The following is a 19,529-nucleotide window of genomic DNA, read 5'->3' as shown; positions in this document are numbered from 1 at the left end:
ATGGGGTGGAAAATGAGGAAGGAAGGAATCTCCACCTGTGGCCATACATCTTCCTAAGTAAGAAAAAAATCCAGAGTATAGCAGGCATCCTTGCTAGACACATACACCATTTCGTTGTCCAGCGGCACAGAATCTGCTGACAAACTACACTCTCCCTTCCAACCACATTACCCCTAAGATTCAGGGCACTTTCCCTTCTGCGCCCTTTCTTGCTCGTACTCCCAGCCCCAGTTTCCCAGTCCACCTATTCCAGTCACTAGCTCTTGGCCCCGCTTCTTTTTTTTTTTCCACCCTCTATCCCTTCTAGTTCTAAATTTCCCGCCCTAGTAGGTCTTGACCAATCGGGGATGGGATTGTGTCTTCTTTCCCGGCCTTTTGGTGACGTTGAGAGAAGTAACATTTCTGATTGGATTTTCTGGAGCAGAAGGCCACCAATAACTGGCAGACTTTTTTGGCTCAGACGGACCGCTAGTATTATCGCTGGTGATTGGTTGGAGTGGCGAGTCAGGAAAATGGCTGCGAGTCCCTCTGTAGTCCCTATGGCTGCTCCGGTGATGCCGGTCCTGTCATCGAGCAGCGATTTCTCAAATTTGCGAGAAATAAAGAAGCAGCTACTACTCATCGCGGGCCTTACCCGGGAGCGGGGTCTACTGCACAGTAGTAAATGGTGAGACGTCAGGGTCGGAAGAGACTGGGTTTGGATCCTTGGCCTTTGGGGCTTGTTGGAATTAATTCAGTTTGGGTGTTCCAGGTCCGCGGAGTTGGCCTTCTCGCTCCCTGCCTTGCCTCTGGCCGAGCTGCAGCCGCCGCCGCCTATTACAGAGGTAAGCACTTCATCACTGTGAGCGCTCCCCACCAACCCGAAGGGTTATGGTGTATCCCGTCCTGCTTAGCAGGAATGTTTGTAGAGAGAATTAAAGCTTTTAAAGAGCTGGATGTTTTCAGCGATTTTTATCTGTGTGGTTTTGTTGATCTTTGTAAAGATTTGGTGGTGCTTTACTTAAGCTGGAGAGAATTAGTAAACAATCCTTGCTTAAGATTTCAGCCTTTTAAGTTTGATAGCCTAGCCTAGACAATGTTCTTAACGATGAGAAGAATCAAAGGTTTTAACAACAATGTAAAACTGGTTTTGGATTCAGATATCTCTGGGTTCAAATCTCAGCTACACTAGGGACTTTTGGCAAATTTCATCTGTGAAATGCGGATAATAATAGTATCTACCTTAAGTGGATATTGCTAGAATTATATAAAATAGGAATATATTTTATGTTTGATCTACAGAAGGTATTTTTACATAGTCTTTGTGGTTTGAATAATTGTCACAATCCATTTTGTTTCTCCTGAAGATGCCATTTCTTGATTCCCCTCCCCTCCACACATTTTTTTAATTTAATTTTTTATTTTTTAAAATTTACATCCAAATTAGTTAGCATATAGTGCAACAATGATTTCAAGAGTAGATTCCTTAGTGCCCTTTACCCATTTAGCCCATCCCCCTCCCACAACCCCTCCAGTAACCCACAGTTTGTTCTCCATATTTATGAGTCTCTTCTGTTTTGTCCCCCTCCCTGTTTTTATATTATTTTTGTTTCCCTTCCCTTATGTTCATCTGTTTTATCTCTTAAAGTCCTCATATGAGTGAAGTCATATGATTTTTGTCTTTCTCTAATTTCACTTAGCATAATGCCCTCCAATTCCATCCACCTAGTGGCAAATGGCAAGATTTCATTCTTTTTGATTGCCGAGTAATACTCCACTGTACATATATACCACATCTTCTTTATCCATTCATCCATCGATAGACATTTGGGCTCTTTCCATACTTTGGCTATTGTTGATAGTGCTGCTATAAACACAGGGGGTGCACGTGTCCATTTGAAACAGCACACCTGTATCCCGTGGATAAATGCCTAGTAGTGCAATTGCTGGGTTGTAGGGTAGTTCTATTTTAGTTTTTTGAGGAACCTCCATATTGTTTTCCAGAGTGGCTGCCCCAGCTTGCATTCCCACACACACACTCTTAAAAATAGTGAAGGTTTCTGATGTCAGAAAGTATAATGCATGTGAGAGGAGGTGGGTGAAGAAATAAGGAATTGATGAAGACATGTGAAAAAGGCCACTAGACTCCTAAGTTGAATGGATACATTTAGGATTTATTAATTCAATGAAGAAAACACTGAACATGTTTTGGTTCCAGTTTTGTTCAAGTAATATTTGGGCCAAGAAGGATGAGGAAAATGTAGCAAATGAAGATTTAATCGACTTACCCCTAGAATTTGGGAGATTGTATGCTTTATTAACTTAAATGTGCATCATTTCATTTATATACAGAATTATGACTGTGTTCTATACTTTTTGCAATACTAACATGTCAAAACTTTTTTGAAGTATAAAAAATAAAAGTAATTGCACAGTATGTTGCATTTCTGTACATTTTTGAAAGCCTGGAAAAGGAAGCAAATGTCAGATATTAATGCTAGACATTTTCCATGACTTTTCCACTTTTTCCTCATCAAATGTGTATTATTTGCTCCATTTTACCCATGAAAAAATGAGTTCTCAGAGAAACTAAGTAACTTCCCTACTAATGTCATGAAACCAGGAAATCAAGGAATCAGAATTTGAATCCAGTTCCCTAACACTAAAGCCTGTGCACCTTCACACCTCATTTAAAGAACTGGTACAACTTTCTGAGTGTCTTGGTTCAGTTTTTAAAATTTTTAGTTTTTCCCAACTTTTTATTTTGAAAAAAAGTTCAATGACCTTAGTGTGTAATAAGACAAATATACAAAAGTAATTTACATTTCTATGTATATGTAAATATGTATACATATCTACACACACGTATATGCTAGGTTTTGGGGAGGAAGAAAATACTTTTTCTTACATCTTGAAATTAATGAATATGCTTCTTGAATTTGAATTTTTGTTGTCTTGTTCCCAACCACTTATAAAAACTTGTCTCTCTTCTAGGAGGATGCCCAGGATATGGACGCTTATACCCTGGCCAAAGCCTACTTTGATGTTAAAGAGTATGATCGGGCAGCACATTTCCTGCATGGCTGCAATAGCAAAAAAGCCTATTTTCTATACATGTATTCTAGATATCTGGTGAGGGCCATTTTAAGATGTCATCTGCCTTCCATGAGGCATCCATATGTAGAACGAAAGGGGAAAAGTTTAATCTTTTAAATAGTTGAGCAGTAGTCTACTTGCTAAATATACTTTATAAATACTTAACAGTAATAAAGAGGATGTCATAAATAAAGTTAAAAAGTGGCAATATAGAAGAAAATATTAAAACTATTTTTTATTACATTTTATTTATTTTTGATAGAGAGACAGCACAAGTGGGGGGGGAGGGGCAGAGAGAGATGGAAACACAGAATCTGAAGCAGGCCCTAGGCTCAAGCTGTCAGCATAGAGCCCGATGTGGGGCTCAAACTCACAAACCGCGAGATCATGACCTGAGCCGAAGTCGGACGTTCAACTGACTGAGCCACCCAGGCTCCCGGAAAATATTAAAAATATTGATATGAGTCCATGGCTGGCTCAGTTGGTGGAGCATGTGACTCTTGATCTCAGGGTTGTGAGTTCGAGCCCCACCCACATTGGCTGTAGAGATTATTTAAAAAAATAAAATCCTTAAAAAAATTGATAATATTCATTACTGATAAAATAGGCACTAGGCTCCCTATTTTTATTTTTTTATTTATTAATTTTTTTTTTAATTTTTAAAAAACTTTGGGGCACCTGGGTGGCTCAGTTGGTTAAGCTGCCAACTTCAGCTCAGGTCATGATCTTGAGGCCTGTTGGGTTTGAGCCCCATGTCAGGCTCTCTGCTGACAGCTCGGAGCCTGGAGCCTGCTTCAAATTCTGTGTCTCCCTCTCTCTCTGCTCCTCCCCTGCTTGCATTCTGTCTCTGTCTTTCAAAAAGACAGAGACAAAATTTTTTTTGTCTCAAAATTTCAAAAAGACAGAGACAAAAATTTTTTTTTTTTAATTTTAAATCTTATTTATTTTTGAGAGAAAGAGGAACAGAGAAAGAGAGAAGCACTGAATCGGAAGCAGGCTCCAGGCTTTGAGCTGTCAGCCCAGAGCCCGACGCAGGGCTCGAACCCACACACTGCCAGTTCATGACCTGAGCCGAAGCTGGATGCTCAACCGACTGTGCCATCCAGGCACCCCTTAAATTTTTTAATTTTTAAAAGTTTATTTTGAGAGAGAGCATAAGCAGGAGAGGAGCAGAGAGAGGAGAGAGAGAATCCCAATGCAAGCCCAACACGGGGCTCAATATGTGCACAATGATATATGAACAGGGCTATTTATTAAAGTATTTTTTGTAATAGCCATAAAATGTCAATAACCTAAATATTCATTAGTCAAGCGGCACCTGGGTGGCTCAGTCAATTGAGTATCAGACTTCGGCTCAGGTCACGATCTCACCATTCATGATTCGAGCCCCATGTCTGGCTCTGTGCTGATACACAGAGCCAGGAGCCTGCTTCAGGTTCTATGTCTGTGTCTTTCTCTGCCCCTCTCCCGCTTGCACTCTGTCTCTCTCTCAAAAATAAATAAACATTAATATATATTCATTAGTCAAGAAATCCATTGTTAATTCTTGCCTGAAGTATTCTTTACTATGATATTGCAAAATAATGATTTTCCACTCCAGTATTCTCTCCACATTTGTGACTAGCCACTTGGCATTCTACTCTATGCAAGAGTTTTCCCTCACCATCCCCATTTATTTACCATCAGTATGAATTCAAGGATTTGTATTTGTTTTTGTAATTGTTTGTAATTTATTACTGTACTTATAAATTATGTCAATGCTCAAATTATTCCAGATTTGGACAGTGGGAGCCCCTGAATTATTGTTAAAAGTAGTGACCAGTAGTAGTTGACATTTTGGTTGGACTTGGACCCTTTAGCTAGAATCAGACTCCTAGTTTTATTTTTATTTTATTTTATTTTGTTTTATTTTATTTTAATTTATTTTATTTTAATTTTTTTTAATGTTTTTATTTATTTTTGAGAGACAGGGAATGAGCAGGGGAAGAACAGAGAGAGAGGGAGACACAGAATCTGAAGCAGGCTCCAGGCTCTGAGCTGTCAGCACAGAGGCCAACGCGGGGCCCGAACCCACAAACGGCAAGATCTTGACCTGAGCTGAAGTCAGTTGCTTAACTGACTGAGCCACCCAGGCGCCACCAGACTGCTAGTTTTAGAATGAGTTTCAAAATAAACTAAGAAAAGACCAATTTGTTGATTTTCTCTTACAGTCTGGAGAAAAGAAGAAGGATGATGAAACAGTTGATAGTCTAGGTATGGATCTCTTTATCTTACCTTTTGGATGAAAGCAGGGGTTGCATAATCATATGCCTATATGAGCCAGGCAGGTAATATAAAGGTGTGAAGTAGACTTAGGAGGACTGTTGCAAATTGGGGAGCACAACTTGGTAACTTGTAACCTGCTTGTTACCCAGCCCTGCTGACAGCTCCCTTGAAGAAATGTGGGCCTAGTGTAGTCAAGGCTTTCTTCCCTTGGCCCTACCTCATTCTTTGGGAACTGAAACTGGAAATTCAGCTTTTTAGTTGAGACTTCTGCTTTTTAAATTTTTTTTTTTTCAATGTTTATTTATTTTTGGGACAGAGAGAGACAGAGCATGAACGGGGGAGGGTCAGAGAGAGAGAGGGAGACACAGAATCGGAAACAGGCTCCAGGCTCTGAGCCATCATGAGCCATCAGCCCAGAGCCTGACGCGGGGCTCGAACTCACGGACCGCAAGATCGTGACCTGGCTGAAGTCGGACGCCTAACCGACTGCGCCACCCAGGCGCCCCATAGAGACTTCTGCTTTTTAAACACTGATTATTATTTGAAAGTTTTAAAAATCTTTGTGGGCCTAGCAAAATATGACTGTAGACCAGTTATCAGTGGTAATTTCTGGAATAAAGTGGATTGTGTAAGGTATTGTTGGCCACTTCTGAGTATTTGCTGGAAGTTCCAGGTGTAACTTTGGTTGATGTCAAGGGGAATGTCTAGGTCCGTGAAATGAAGATTGTCAGTCTTTCCTTAGATCTGAGATTTGGTTCCTTTCCTAGGTCCCCTGGAGAAAGGACAAGTTAAAAATGAGGCACTTAGAGAATTGAGAGTGGAACTTAGCAAAAAACACCAGGCTCGGGAACTTGATGGATTTGGCCTTTATCTGTAAGTGGTAGAGTAATTTCGATCCTTCTATAACATTTTCTCCAGAGTGGAAGGGATGTGTTATGAAACATTAACTTCTGTGATTGTCTCTTTCCTAGATATGGTGTGGTGCTTCGAAAACTGGACCTGGTGAAAGAGGCTATTGATGTGTTTGTGGAGGCTACTCATGTTTTGCCTTTGCACTGGGGAGCCTGGCTAGAACTCTGTAATTTAATTACGGACAAAGAGATGGTAAATTGAGAGGAGCTATGTGAAAGACCCTCTGCTCCAAGTCTTAATGTAATTCTGTAATGGGCTGGGAAGAGAGAGGTTTGCTAAACCTTTGTAGTTACATCTTTGCTTCTTCTCTAGTCTCTTTCATTGCTGGAATTTCAGTCTTTGTTTGAAAGACTCATGTCTGGCTCTTGTTTGGTGGTTGCTGTTGGATATGTGTCTAGTTATGTTAGAATATCTTTTCATTATTTCATGATTCACATTCATATTTTTTTAAATTTTTTTTTTTCAATGTTTATTTATTTTTGGGACAGGGAGAGACAGAGCATGAACGGGGGAGGGGCAGAGAAAGAGGGAGACACAGAATCGGAAACAGGCTCCAGGCTCTGAGCCATCAGCCCAGAGCCCGACGCGGGGCTCGAACTCACGGACCGCGAGATCGTGACCTGGCTGAAGTCGGACGCTTAACCGACTGCGCCACCCAGGCGCCCCTCACATTCATATTTTACTATGACTTGCTTTATAGACTAAATGCTATTATACTTTTTTTTCCTCATTCCAAAGATGCCATAGGAAAGGTTTCTCTGATATCAAGGATCGTATTAAAAACATTTTTAAGGTCTCCGCTGAGCTGTCCTAGGACTTTGTAGAGATTTAGAAATTTGTTATTTAATGAATTAAAGTATATAAAATTGCTTTATAAACTGCAGACATTTTATTAATTGTTATTATAGGACATTGTCTATAGAGTTTATTTTGCCATTCTGCAGTAGTTACCAAAATTGATAATACACTTGCTTTTGTTGGCTCTAAAGAACTGAAGGCTGGTCGATTTCCCCCAATAATGATACGTGCTACTAAATCTGGGTCTGAAGTCTTATCTTGACTTACTCCTATTTATTATCTCTAACTGCCTAATAGACTTTCATTAAAAATTTGTTTTTTCTCTGAACTCAAAATATGCAAAACCAAGTTTCTGATCTTGCCTACCAAATTCTTTCTTCCTCCCAGCTTGATAGACTCCCTTGATACCATCACTATTTCTCAAGATACCCAGTCTTGATGTCTCATCAGTAGATTTGTTCTTCTCTTTCTCTTATCTCCTTTTATCTAGTCAGTCACCAGACATTGCCATGGTCTCCTTCTTGCATGCATCTCTTTTGGTTTTCTTTGCCATCTTGGTATTCATCTCAGATTTGGATTACTTATAAGTAATAGTTACTTTTCTACCTAGTTTTTCCATTTGTACACTCCCATTCCTATGCTATCGTGCATACTGTTTTCACACTTACTCTTAAAACACCCATGTCATTGTGTCGTTCTCTTGCCAAAAATTTCAGTGGTTTCCTATTGGATCCCACTTCCTGTTTCGCCATAGGACCTGCCCTACCCATTCAGTCTTATTTTTTTCACTATTTTTGAACACATAGCCTCCTCTCAAACTAAGCTAGTTTCCTCATCCTATTCAGTCACACTCAGGATTGTTTTGCCTCTATTGATGTTGTTGCCCTGCCTAGAGTGTTATCTTTTTTCTTCTTCCTCTCTCTTTTTTTCTTTTCAAGTTCTACCTATCCTATAAGACTCACCTGAAATACTAGGCTTTTCTTTGAAGTCTTCCTTAATTTGGTCATTCCTCCCTATTGTGCTTGTAAGTCCTGTTCACTTAATTGAACTGCCCTCTGTTTGTTATGTGCTCTCCTAAAGTTTTGGTGATAAATTTCTTTAGACAAAAAGACAGTTCCTTGATGTTCATTTGAGAGAGAGGTCAAAGTATATTAAGTGTGTCCCTCTCTCTCCTGCTGGCAGCTGAAGTTCCTGTCTTTGCCAGACACCTGGATGAAAGAGTTTTTTCTGGCTCATATATACACAGAGTTGCAGTTGATAGAGGAGGCCCTGCAAAAGTATCAGAATCTCATTGATGTGGGCTTCTCTAAGAGCTCATATATTGTTTCCCAAATTGCAGTTGCCTATCACAATATCAGAGGTGAGTGAATAAGGACATTGAAATACCATCAAATCCTGAATGTAGCACTATGTTGTTATCTAAACTTTCTTACCTTTTTTTCCTGCAGATATTGACAAAGCCCTCTCTATTTTTAATGAACTAAGGAAACAAGACCCATACAGGATTGAAAATATGGACACATTCTCCAACCTTCTTTATGTCAGGGTGAGCTGCTTCCTTTGCTTAGAATTGATCAAGCTCTTTTGTGCTTTAATCTCTTGGGTTGGATTGTCACAAGTTGCATTAGCTAGGGGGTTCCTTAACTCATGCTTAGATTGTCTTTCCTTTTTCTTCTAGAGCATGAAATCAGAGTTGAGTTACCTGGCTCACAACCTCTGTGAGATTGATAAATATCGTGTGGAAACATGCTGTGTAATTGGTAAGAGTCCCTACTTTTTTTCTTTTAAGATTTATTTTTACTGTAAGTAATACAGATGTAAAAAATAACAAAAGTGTCAAAGAGGGGTTCCTGGGTAGCTCAGTTGGTCAAGCATCCGACTATGGCTCAGGTCATGAGCTTCCGTTTTGTGGGTTTGAGCCCCAAATCGGGCACTCTGCTGTCAGCACAGAGCCCACTTCGGATCCTCTATCTCCCTCTCTCTCTGCCCCTCCTCCGCTTGCCCTCTCTCTCTGAAAAATAAATAAACATTTAAAAGTGTCAAAGATAACAAAATATATACTATAGAATGTAAAAGCATAGTGTAATCCCACCCCCTAGATTATTTGGTGAGCATGACTCCAGAATGTTTTTCTATGTGAATACATGTGAATGCTAAAAATGTGTGTGTGGGTGCATGCGTATGTATAACTTGCTTGCAAAAACTGTATCATTATACACACTGCTCTGTAACTTTTCCTTTTTAAAAATATTAACAGTAAGCTTTCTCATTTTTTTATTTAGTACATGAAGATTTGTATTTTTGATGGCTATTCAGTATTTTATTTCATAGATGTACCATTTTTATTTTTATTTAACCATTTTCTATTGTATAAGTTGTGGCCACTATTTATTAATATAAAAATAGTTTCAGGAAACATCTTTGTATGTGTACATTTATTTTTTCATGTTTATTCAACTATCATCCATGTGATCCATTCCTAGCAGTGAAGGTTGGATCAAAAGTGTGTATATTTTAACCTTAATATTACTAAAAAGCTTATAAGAATTTCCAATCCTAGGGGCATCTATGTGGCTTAATCTAAGCATCTGACTCTTGATTTTGGCTCAGGTCATGATCTCACAGTTGTAAGACTGAGCCCTGCGTTGGGCTCTCACTGAGTGTGGAGCCTGCTTAAAGTTCTCTCTCTCCTCTGACCGTCTCACCTGCTCATGCTGTCTCTCTCTCTAAAGTAAAACTGAAAAAAAAAAAAAAAAAAAAAGAATTTCCAGTCCTATGAAAACAAATCAGAAAACCTCTTTCTTCGTATAGGGGTATTTCAATCTTTGTACTTTTGACATTTTGGGCTGATAATTTTTTTGTGTGTGTTGGGGGCCATCCTGTACATTGAGGGTGTTAGCAGTATCGCTAGCCTCTACCCACTAGATGGCAATAACCCTCTTCCCCCAGTAGTGACAACCAAAAATGTTTGCAGATATTGCCAACTCTTGGGGTCATAATCATCTGTGGTTGAGAATCATCCGTGGTTGAGAACCATGCCCTATGTACTCCACCACACTTACTGTGACCTTATCATCAATTGACATAAACATATCAGTGGCCACATTTGGATAAAAGTAAGCTTGGTTGTTTGTGACAGAAAGCCCAGGTTCCCTGGAAATGAAAGGGAAATCCCCCTTCCTGGGTGTTTGGTGACCTGGCGTTGAGATCGTACATTCATATCTTTCTAGGTCAGGAAGTTGTTAGTAAACTGATAGAATTTCTATCCATTAATTTAATATTATTAGCCCTTGAGTAAGTTGTAGTTCAGTGTGGGAAATAAGCGTTAAAAAATATAATAGGTTCTAGGGTGCTTGAGTGGCTCGGTTGGTTGAGCATCCAACTTCAGGTCAGGTCATGAATTCATGGTTTATGAGTTCGAGCTCCACATCTGGCTCACTGCTGTCAGTGCAGAGCCCCCTTTGGATACCCTGTCTCCCTCTCTTTCTGCCCCTCCCCTGCTTGTGCTCTTTCTCACTCAAAAATAAATAAAACATTAAACAAAAAATGTAATAGGTCCTGGGGTACCTGGGGTGCTCAGTCATTTGAGCTTCTGACTCTGGATTTTAGCTCAGGTCATGATCTCACAGTTTGTGAGATTGAGCCCCATGTGAGGCTCTGTGCTGACAGTACAGAACCCGCTTGGGATCTTCTGTCTCCCTCCCTCTCTCGAATGCCCCTCCTCCGCTCATGCATGTGCTGGCTCTCTCTCCCCCTACCCAAACAAATAAACATTTAAAAAATATAATAGGTTATTTTTTTTTTTAATTTTTTTTTTAATGTTTATTTTTGAGACAGAGGGAAACAGAGTGCAAGTGGGGGAGGGGCAGAGAGAGAGGGAGACACAGAATCTGAAACAGGCTCCAGGACTCTGAGCTGTCAGCACAGAGCCCAATGCGGGGCTCGAACCCACGAACCGTGAGATCATGACCTGAGCCGAAGTCAGACGCTTAACCGACTGAGCCACCCAGGCGCCCCAAAATGTAATAGGTTCTATTGGAACATAGGTGAGAATAAGAATAAATGATCTTTTCAATATCAGAACATTATAAAGAAAATATAAAGTCCATTAGGGTGAGGGCATAATCCCATTTTATTCAGAAAACATCTTTTGAACATCTTTTTTTTTTTTTTTTTTTTTTTTTAAGTTTATGTATTTATTTTGAGGGAGAGAGAGAGCAAGAGCTGGGGAGGGGCAAAGAGAAGGAGAGGCAGATCCCAAGCAGGCTCCATACCATCAGCACAGAGCCAGTGCAGGGGTCAAACTCAAAAACCCTGAGATCATGACCTGAACCAAGATCAAGAGTTGGATGCTTAACCAACTGTGCCAACCAGGTGCCTCATCTTTTGAGCGTCTTCTGAGTACCAGACCCTGTGCTTTCTTTTGCAGTACCTACCCTTATTGCCCATTGAGGAAGACTAGTAAAAAAAAATAACTATAATGCAGTGGGTTGAGTGTTATGATTGAGGTAAACCTAAGATGCTAAGAGAGTACATAAGTATCTAATCTAGCCTGTGATTATTAGGGAAGTCTTCCTGAGATGGTGGTGCTTGAAGGCTGGGCAGAAGTAAAACTGTTCAGTAAGAGAGTAAAAGGATTGACTTCGGAAGGGCGTTCCCTGTATAGCACCAAAGTATGAAACAGGCATTCTGCCTGAAGTAGCTCAGCATCTGGAAGCATGGTGTGGGAATGTTCAAAAAGGGCCCCTATCTTGAAGAGGCTTTTATGCCTTGCTGAACATTAGGATTTTATTATGAAGGCAGTAGGAGTCTTCTGACGGAATGTAAACCAGAGTGATGAATGTTCTCAGATTTTCAGATTTTTGGAATAATCCAGTCTAGGGATGATGAGAGCCTACACTGAAGTATTGGCAGCAGGGATGGAGAGAGGCTGTTGGACTTAAAAGGTATTTAAGAAGTAGAACAAATAGGGGGCACCTGGGTGGCTCAGTTGGTTAAGTGTCCGACTTCGGCTCAGGTAATAATCTCATGGTTTGTGAGTTCAAGCCCCACATCAGGCTCTGTGTTCACAGCTCAGAGCCTGGATCCTGCTTCAGATTCTGTGTCTCCTTCTCTCTCTGCCCCTCCCCCACTCACACTCTGTCTCTGTCTCTCAAAAATAAATAAACGTTGAAAAAAAAAAAAAGAAGTAGAACAAATAGGAATTGGTGACTGGGCAGCCAGTTGGATAACAGTGCTCTATACATGAAGAAAGGAAATAGAGGTGGGGGAGAGAAGGAATGAATAATCCTTTTTTAAACCTCCACACTTAATGCCAGTTAAAATCAAAAGAGACTTACATATGAAGAGCAATGATTTAGGAGTTTCTTGTTTGTTTGTTTGGATTTTATAGTAGCTTTTATTATTTTTTATTTAATTTTTTTAAATTTTTTTGTTTTTAAGTTTACATCTAAGTTAGTTAACATATAGTGCTATAATGATTTCAGGAGTAGATTCCAGTGATTCATCCTCTATGTGTAACATCCAGTGCTCTTCCCAACAAGTGTCTTCCTTAATGCCCCTTACCCATTTAGCCTACCCCCTGCCCCCCACAACCCCTCCGGCAACCCTCAGTTTGTTCTCTATACTTAAAAGTCTCTTATGCTTTGTCCCCTCCCTCTTTTCATATTCTTTTTGCTTCCTTTCTCTTGTGATCCTCTGTTTTGTAACTTAAATTCCACATATGAGTGAAGTCTTATATTTATCTTTCTCTGACTAATTTCGCTTAGCATAATACCCTCTAGTTCCATCCACGTTGTTGCAAATGCCAAGATTTCATTCTTTTTGACTGCCGAGTAATACTCCATTGTATTTATATACCACATCTTCTTTATCCATTCGTTCGTCAATGGACATTTGGACTCTTTCCATACTTTGGCTATTGTTGATAGTGCTGCTATTAACTTGGGGGCACATGTGCCCCTTCAAAATAGCACACTGTGTCCCTTGGATAAATACCTAGTAGTGCAATTGCTGGGTTGTAGGGTAATTCTATTTTTAACTTTTTGAGGAAACTCCATACTGTTTTCCAGAGTGCCTGCACCAGTTTGCATTTACAAGAGTTACTTGTTTTTTTAATAATTATTTGAGGTGAACTCCTTAATGAACTGTTTTTTTTTTCCCCCCTCAGTATATGTGTTAAATGCCCAGCACAGTGCCTGACATATGGTCAATAAATGTTTGTTGAATTCAGCCCACCTACTTTAAGAATGAAAAATAAGGAATATTAGTTTATGATAAAAAAAATATCCTTCAGCTTTCATATTATAGCCAATTCAGAGGAAGTAAAAGTAGAAAAAAGGGTAGAGAGAAAAAAAAAAACCTGAGGACCTGAGAGAAAATGAACGCTCTTATGAATAGAATGGTCGCAAGGATCTCCTGTTGGTTTAGTCCTTGCATCTGCTTTGATGTTTCGATGTGAATTGTTTCCTTCTTTGTCTTTTCTGGAGTCCCAATGTCTGACAGGCAGCATTTTATGTACTATGTGAAACAGCTTATACTACAATATAGCATAGTTAAGTTTGAACTCTGGAACCAGACTACCCAAGTTTAAATCTCGGTTCTACTACTAACTAGTTGTGTGACTTTGGGCCTAACCTGTCTCTGCTATAGTTTTCTCATTCACAAAGCAATAGTAATGGATCCTTCTCTCATGTAATTGTCATGAAGATTAGATAAATTAATGCCTACAAAGCACTTACAGCAATGTAGTTGCCCAGCACACTTGTAATCATTAGTGTATTTTAGCTGCTCCAAATGAGATTTAAAAAATCTCATGTACTTGATCTTTGCTCAAAACTTGGCCAATTCTGACATCCTTAATATCTCTATCATTCTCACTCCTTTAGAAGCTAGGGCATATATAGGGCTATACCCTTCTTCCTGGGTGAGGATCAGTATTTTGGCCTAGAAATGTACTATGCTGATGTATATAGCTCTAATCTTCCCTTTCCCTACTCTCTCACTTATGACTATTTATTTTTTTTACTATTATAAACATTCTTCTTCATAGCTACATTACAAACAGGATTTGTGGGGATTTAAAATTATTATTGAAGTATAATGTTATATTAGTTCCAGGTGTATAACATAGAGATTCTACAATTCTGTGTATCATTGAATGCTCACCATGATAAGCTAGTCATGATACAAAGTTATTACAGATTTATTGACTGTATTCCCTATGCTGTACTTTGCATTCTGTGACTTACTTATTTTATAACTGGAAATGTGTACCTCTTAATCCCCTCTATCTGTTCATTCATCTTTTTAAAAAAATAATTTATTCCTGAGGTTCCTAGGTGGCTCAGTCGGTTAAGCATCTGATTCTTGATCTCAGCTCAAGGTCATTATCTTATGATTCTTGAGATCAAGCCCCATTTGGGGCTTTGTGCTAACAGCGTGGAGCCTGCTTGGGTTTCTCTCTCCTTGCTCTCTGCCTCTCCCTTGCTCTCTCAAAAATAAATAAACTTTAAAAATAGCTTTATTGAAAAAAAATAAGTTTATACTTCAAGGAATTTTTGTAAATTTATACAGTTGTGTAACCATAACCATAAATCCAGTTTAGAACATTCTGGCACCCCTGGAAGTTCCCTTGAGTCTGTTTGCAGTCAGTCCCTCTTGCATCCCCCAGCAGACACAGATTTGCCTTCTATCTCTATATTTTGCTTTTTCTAGAAATTTTCATGTGAATGGTATCTTGCAGTTTTTAGTCTTGTTTGGCTTCTTTCACTTAGCTGTTTCTGAGATTCACCAGTGTTGCAGCATGTTTCAGTAGTTTTTTTTTTTAAGTTTATTTATTTATTTTGAGAGAGAGCTCAGCACGTGCACAAATTGGGAGGGGCAGAGAGAGAGGAAGAGAGAAACCACCCAGACACCCCTCAGTAGTTCTTTTGAATGTTGAGTAGTACTCCATTGTTTGGATATGTATATTTTGTTTATCCATTTACCAGTTGACTTAAGATAAATGGGTTTTATACCCTTTCTGCAAATAAAATCTTCCACAGATTCCTAAAAGCTCTCACTTGCTCTTTTCAAGACCAACAATGATAGATCTGATTTGATTCTTATGGGAGAGAGGAGCTCAGAGCTCTACCTTTTTATCCCTTGAAGTACCTCTTTAGAAACCTGGGAATGTAGTTGGAAAACTACCAAACTGTAGAAATTTCCCATCCTTTGTTAAGAAAATATGTATAAGTGCTATATGCAGATGAAATAAACTGAAGAAAAACTTGAAGTGTTAGGGAACATTTTTTTTTTTTAAACCAATATGTGTGATAGATGAGTATATTTCCCAAGGGAATAATGATGTTCCCTTCATGTACATTTTGCCTTTTCTGCAAATACTTTGGGGGAATGAGTTATAGTTTCATGCCTGCTCTGTGGAATGCTATTTTAGGGAACTTTTATTTTTATCTCTCTAGTTACTTACATGTCTTTTGTTTTTCAATCAGGCAATTACTATAGTTTGCGTTCTCAGCATGAGAAGGCAGCCTTATATTTCCAGAGAGCACTGAAATTGAATCCTCGGTATCTTGGGGCATGGACACTGATGGGACATGAGTACATGGAAATGAAGAACACATCTGCTGCTATTCAGGCATACAGGTGAGTTTGTGGTTGAGTGGTGAGGTGGAGGAGATTGATGTTAGGAGCCTCTCTTGAGCCTACAAGTCTCTAACCTTGATTCTCCCCTCTTACCAATCTCTCTTTTGTTTCGTAGACATGCCATTGAGGTCAATAAACGGGACTACAGAGCCTGGTATGGGCTTGGACAGACCTATGAAATCCTCAAGATGCCATTTTACTGCCTTTATTATTACAGACGGGCCCATCAGCTTCGGTAAATCTGACCAGTTGATGATGTGTTTGTTATGAGAAGGGCTGGTACTTTATCTTTTGATAGCTACTGAAGAATCATAGTGAATGAATGGTTTTGACTCTTAGAGACCTGGGTGTAAACTTGCCCTATGCTCCTTGGTCATTTTTATGCAGTATATTCTGATGGGTTAGTTGGTAGTATAATTGTGAACACAAAATACTGTAATTATATGAAGTATTGGATTAAAGGCTAATCCCTGCATGGATTTGAATTAGTGGTTGTTGGTGGTGTGTCCTCAAGGTTGGACTTTAGTAACTTTTTAAAGTCTTTGCTCAGACTGCCTATTCCTCCTCTTTCTTAGGCCGAATGATTCTCGTATGCTGGTTGCTTTAGGAGAATGTTATGAGAAACTCAATCAACTAGTAGAAGCCAAAAAGGTATCTGAATTTGGGTCCTGGAGAATTTGAATGGAGATGTGCTGTTTGGATGAAGGGTTGGTCTCTCTGTGCTCTAATTTTCCTTCATGTTGATCTATCTACCTAGGAAAGTTTTAAGTATTTATAGGTGCATAGGCTAAAAAGCAAAGCACGGCTGACATTGTCAGTGGGATTATCAGTCTAGTACAAATGCTTTGTATTCTGCAAATCTGAACTTCTGGGAGGCTTGTAGGACTTGAGCCTTTATGTGGTAGGTCATGGCACATGGGACAATGGTCAAAAGTGATCAGTTTATTGTTTTGACAGTGTTATTGGAGAGCTTACGCCGTGGGAGATGTGGAGAAAATGGCTCTGGTGAAACTGGCCAAGTGAGTGAAAGGAATGAAATGCTGTTGTTATTTCTGCTGGCTTCTCTGGTACGGCTCATCCTGCACTCTCTAGAGCCCCCATCGTCCTCCTACATGAGTGTGCAGATGCATCAGGGTGTGTGAATACTGGTCTGGAAGTTAAGCCATCTTGACTCAGGAGACTCCTCTCTAAAGGGGGAACTGCTTTCCTGTTAGGCAAGTGATCAAGAATGAATTGAAAGGAATGAAATTTTCATGTCAAAGCAGTCTAGGAAAACTACTTTAAGTACTGATCCTCCTCCAGATAAAGCCCAAGGAAATAAGGAATGACTCAGAAATAGCAGGCAAACAAGTCTTAAATGCAATCTTATTCCTGCCAGTTCTTTTCTGAATTCTTAGAAAAAAGTCTGAATTGCTTGGTGTCTTTTTAAAATTTTGCTCAGAGTATTATCAGAGAATTTTGCAAAGGTGTGTCATCCACTATAAGTATTTACCTACTCTCCCTCCATCACCAGTAGGAGAGGAACGTGGCTGAGTTTTGATGAGGTATCCATCACATTGGGACACTAATATTATTCTGGGTCCCAGTGTGCCATTTATGTCAAACCTTGTAGTTTTCTCTGTATTGCCATTTTTTGGGTCTTAATCATGTGCTTTGCGTTTTACCATTAGCTTGCTCTGAGATCTGATTTGTACTTACAGACCTATTTATTTTGTAGGCTTCATGAACAGTTGACTGAGTCAGAACAAGCTGCCCAATGTTACATCAAATATATCCAAGACATCTACTCCTGTGGGGTATGTTTCACGACCGTGCGAACTGGGTTGCTGATCGTATTCTCATCGCCTTAGTCACTCTTGCTTTCCTTATCCAGGAAATAGTGGAGCACTTGGAGGAGAGCACTGCTTTCCGTTATTTGGCACAGTACTATTTTAAGTGCAAGCTGTGGGATGAAGCTTCAACTTGTGCCCAAAAGTGTTGTGCATTCAATGATGTGAGTAGCAGTTCTTTGCTCAAGGGTTTGGATTTTAGGTTCAAACATATGATGTTTAAGAGGCACCTGGGTGGCTCAGTCGGTTGAGCATTCAACTCTTGGTTTTGGCTCAGGTCATGATCTCACGGTTCGTGAGTCTGAGCCCCACCTTGGGCTTTGCGTTGACAGTGTGGATCCTGCTTGGGGTTCTCTCTTCCTGTCTCTCTGCCCTTCCCCTGCCTTTGCTCTTTCTCTTAAAATAAATTTAGAAACAAACAAAACATATGATGGTTATGATCATCTGAGAGTGGAAGATGGGTAAGAGGGTAAGTGGAAAGGCTTCCTTGATCTGTGAAACTTTTACATCAGTATTTTAGAACTGGTTTTTGAGAATAGCCTTGGATAGACTTTGAAACACTTTCCTGATTTTGTTTCAGACCCGGGAAGAAGGCAAGGCCTTGCTCCGGCAAATCCTACAGCTTCGGAACCAAGGGGAGACTCCCTCCACTGAGATGACTGCTCCCTTTTTCCTCCCTGCTTCACTGTCTGCTAACAACACTCCCACACGCAGAGTTTCTCCACTCAACCTGTCTTCAGTCACACCGTAGTTGGCTGTTTTCAAGCCAGCACAGTACTAGACCCATGTTAAGCCTTACTTCTGTGTAAGGAATGGCCACATCTGTTCTTCCAAGGACCTTAGTTGTCCATTTGTACAGATGGAAACAGCTCCTTGGGGATGGTTTACAGAATCTGACAGAATAATCCTGGCAGGAACGGACATGGTCTTTTGCCGGTTAGAAGCACTTCTGTTTCCCTTCTGTTCAGAGAGTGGCTACGAATCTGGGCCTTCTTCCCAGACCTTTTCTCCCCATCTAAAAAACATCCCTTTAACAGCACTTTAGTACAGGCAAGGCTTACAGAAACCAAGTTTTAATGCTGCTGGGAGTGAGAGATTTCTTTAGGGAGGGATGGAAGGGAGAACAGTGTGCCACTCTACCCTCTGCAGGCAGTAGGGGCACTGGATACCCTAGGAAGGTAAGGGCACCGGATAGACATGACCTCATCATTCTGGATTTACTGAGCATGACTATGCTGTCAGAGGTAAGATTTAAACGGAAGCTACACATTTGTTCTTGCTCTGGGGGGACATTCTTCAGAAACATCATTTTAAGAACTCTTCATAGAAATTTTCATATTGGAATTAACTTACTAGAGTTGAATGAAAGAGGGGGCAAAAAGAATCTTACTTTGCATGGAACTGTTGATGGCAAAAGAGCCTATGGAGTTACCTATACTCTTACTAAAGCGAAGCAAGGAGTCAGGATTACAGATAATTTCATGGATGTTCAAGAGGTGTTAGGTTTTGTGACCGTATAGACAAGAATAAACCCATTTCAACCTGGTCTGTTGTAATAAATATTTTCGATGTAGTTATGTTCCCTACCCGCCCCCCCCCCCCACCCCCATGCCTATTTTCTCCCAACAGAATGGTTCCTTTCAGCCTTCACCTGTTTAGACAAGGCAAAGGGAGTCATTCTTGCTGTGCTCTTGGAGGGTTTCAGGCCTGTGCATGTGTATTCAGTAGGAGGTAATATATGCTATGCTTGTAATGTCTGCTGTAATGAATTTGAACTGTAGATACCATGGATTATTCTGAGCTCAGGGCCCAGCCTTCCTTTATTGTTTCCAGAACAAGTTTGTTACCCATTCACCAACTAAAGTCTGACACTTCATTTTATATTAAGGAAGGTTTAGAATATCTAATGTCCCTTGAATTCATTTTTTACCAAGCTTTCTTAGCTGTACACTAGTTACACGTCTCTACTGCCATTCCTGTGCAAGGTTCCAAAGGGCCTGAATT

General features: G+C 39.9%; 1 protein-coding gene across 1 annotated transcript; it reads left to right on the top strand.

The window, feature by feature from the left end:
* Positions 1-468: 468 nt before the first annotated feature.
* Positions 469-19,071, top strand: CDC23 (cell division cycle 23). The gene is made up of 16 exons (XM_045490271.1): positions 469-667; positions 752-824; positions 2,974-3,111; positions 5,286-5,328; positions 6,108-6,213; positions 6,312-6,444; positions 8,233-8,410; positions 8,499-8,596; positions 8,729-8,810; positions 15,543-15,696; positions 15,812-15,931; positions 16,272-16,347; positions 16,654-16,715; positions 17,414-17,492; positions 17,570-17,689; positions 18,106-19,071. Exons 1-16 carry the CDS (start codon positions 513-515, stop codon positions 18,274-18,276), a joined length of 1,788 nt encoding a protein of 595 aa, XP_045346227.1. The 5' UTR covers positions 469-512; the 3' UTR covers positions 18,277-19,071.
* Positions 19,072-19,529: the final 458 nt, after the last annotated feature.

The sequence above is a fragment of the Leopardus geoffroyi genome, chromosome A1, assembly GCF_018350155.1.
Source record: "Leopardus geoffroyi isolate Oge1 chromosome A1, O.geoffroyi_Oge1_pat1.0, whole genome shotgun sequence".
In the NCBI taxonomy this organism is placed as follows: Eukaryota; Metazoa; Chordata; class Mammalia; order Carnivora; family Felidae; genus Leopardus; species Leopardus geoffroyi.
Note: the sequence above shows the minus strand (reverse complement) of the source record. Positions and strands in the feature narration are given on the sequence as shown.

Coding starts and splice junctions, on each gene's coding strand:
- CDC23 (XM_045490271.1), top strand. CDS start 513: ATGGCTGCGAGTCCCTCTGTAGTCCCTATGGCTGCTCCGGTGATGCCG. Junction 8,811..15,542: donor GGAAACATGCTGTGTAATTG/GTAAGAGTCCCT, acceptor TTTTTCAATCAG/GCAATTACTATAGTTTGCGT. Junction 16,716..17,413: donor GCTCTGGTGAAACTGGCCAA/GTGAGTGAAAGG, acceptor TTTATTTTGTAG/GCTTCATGAACAGTTGACTG.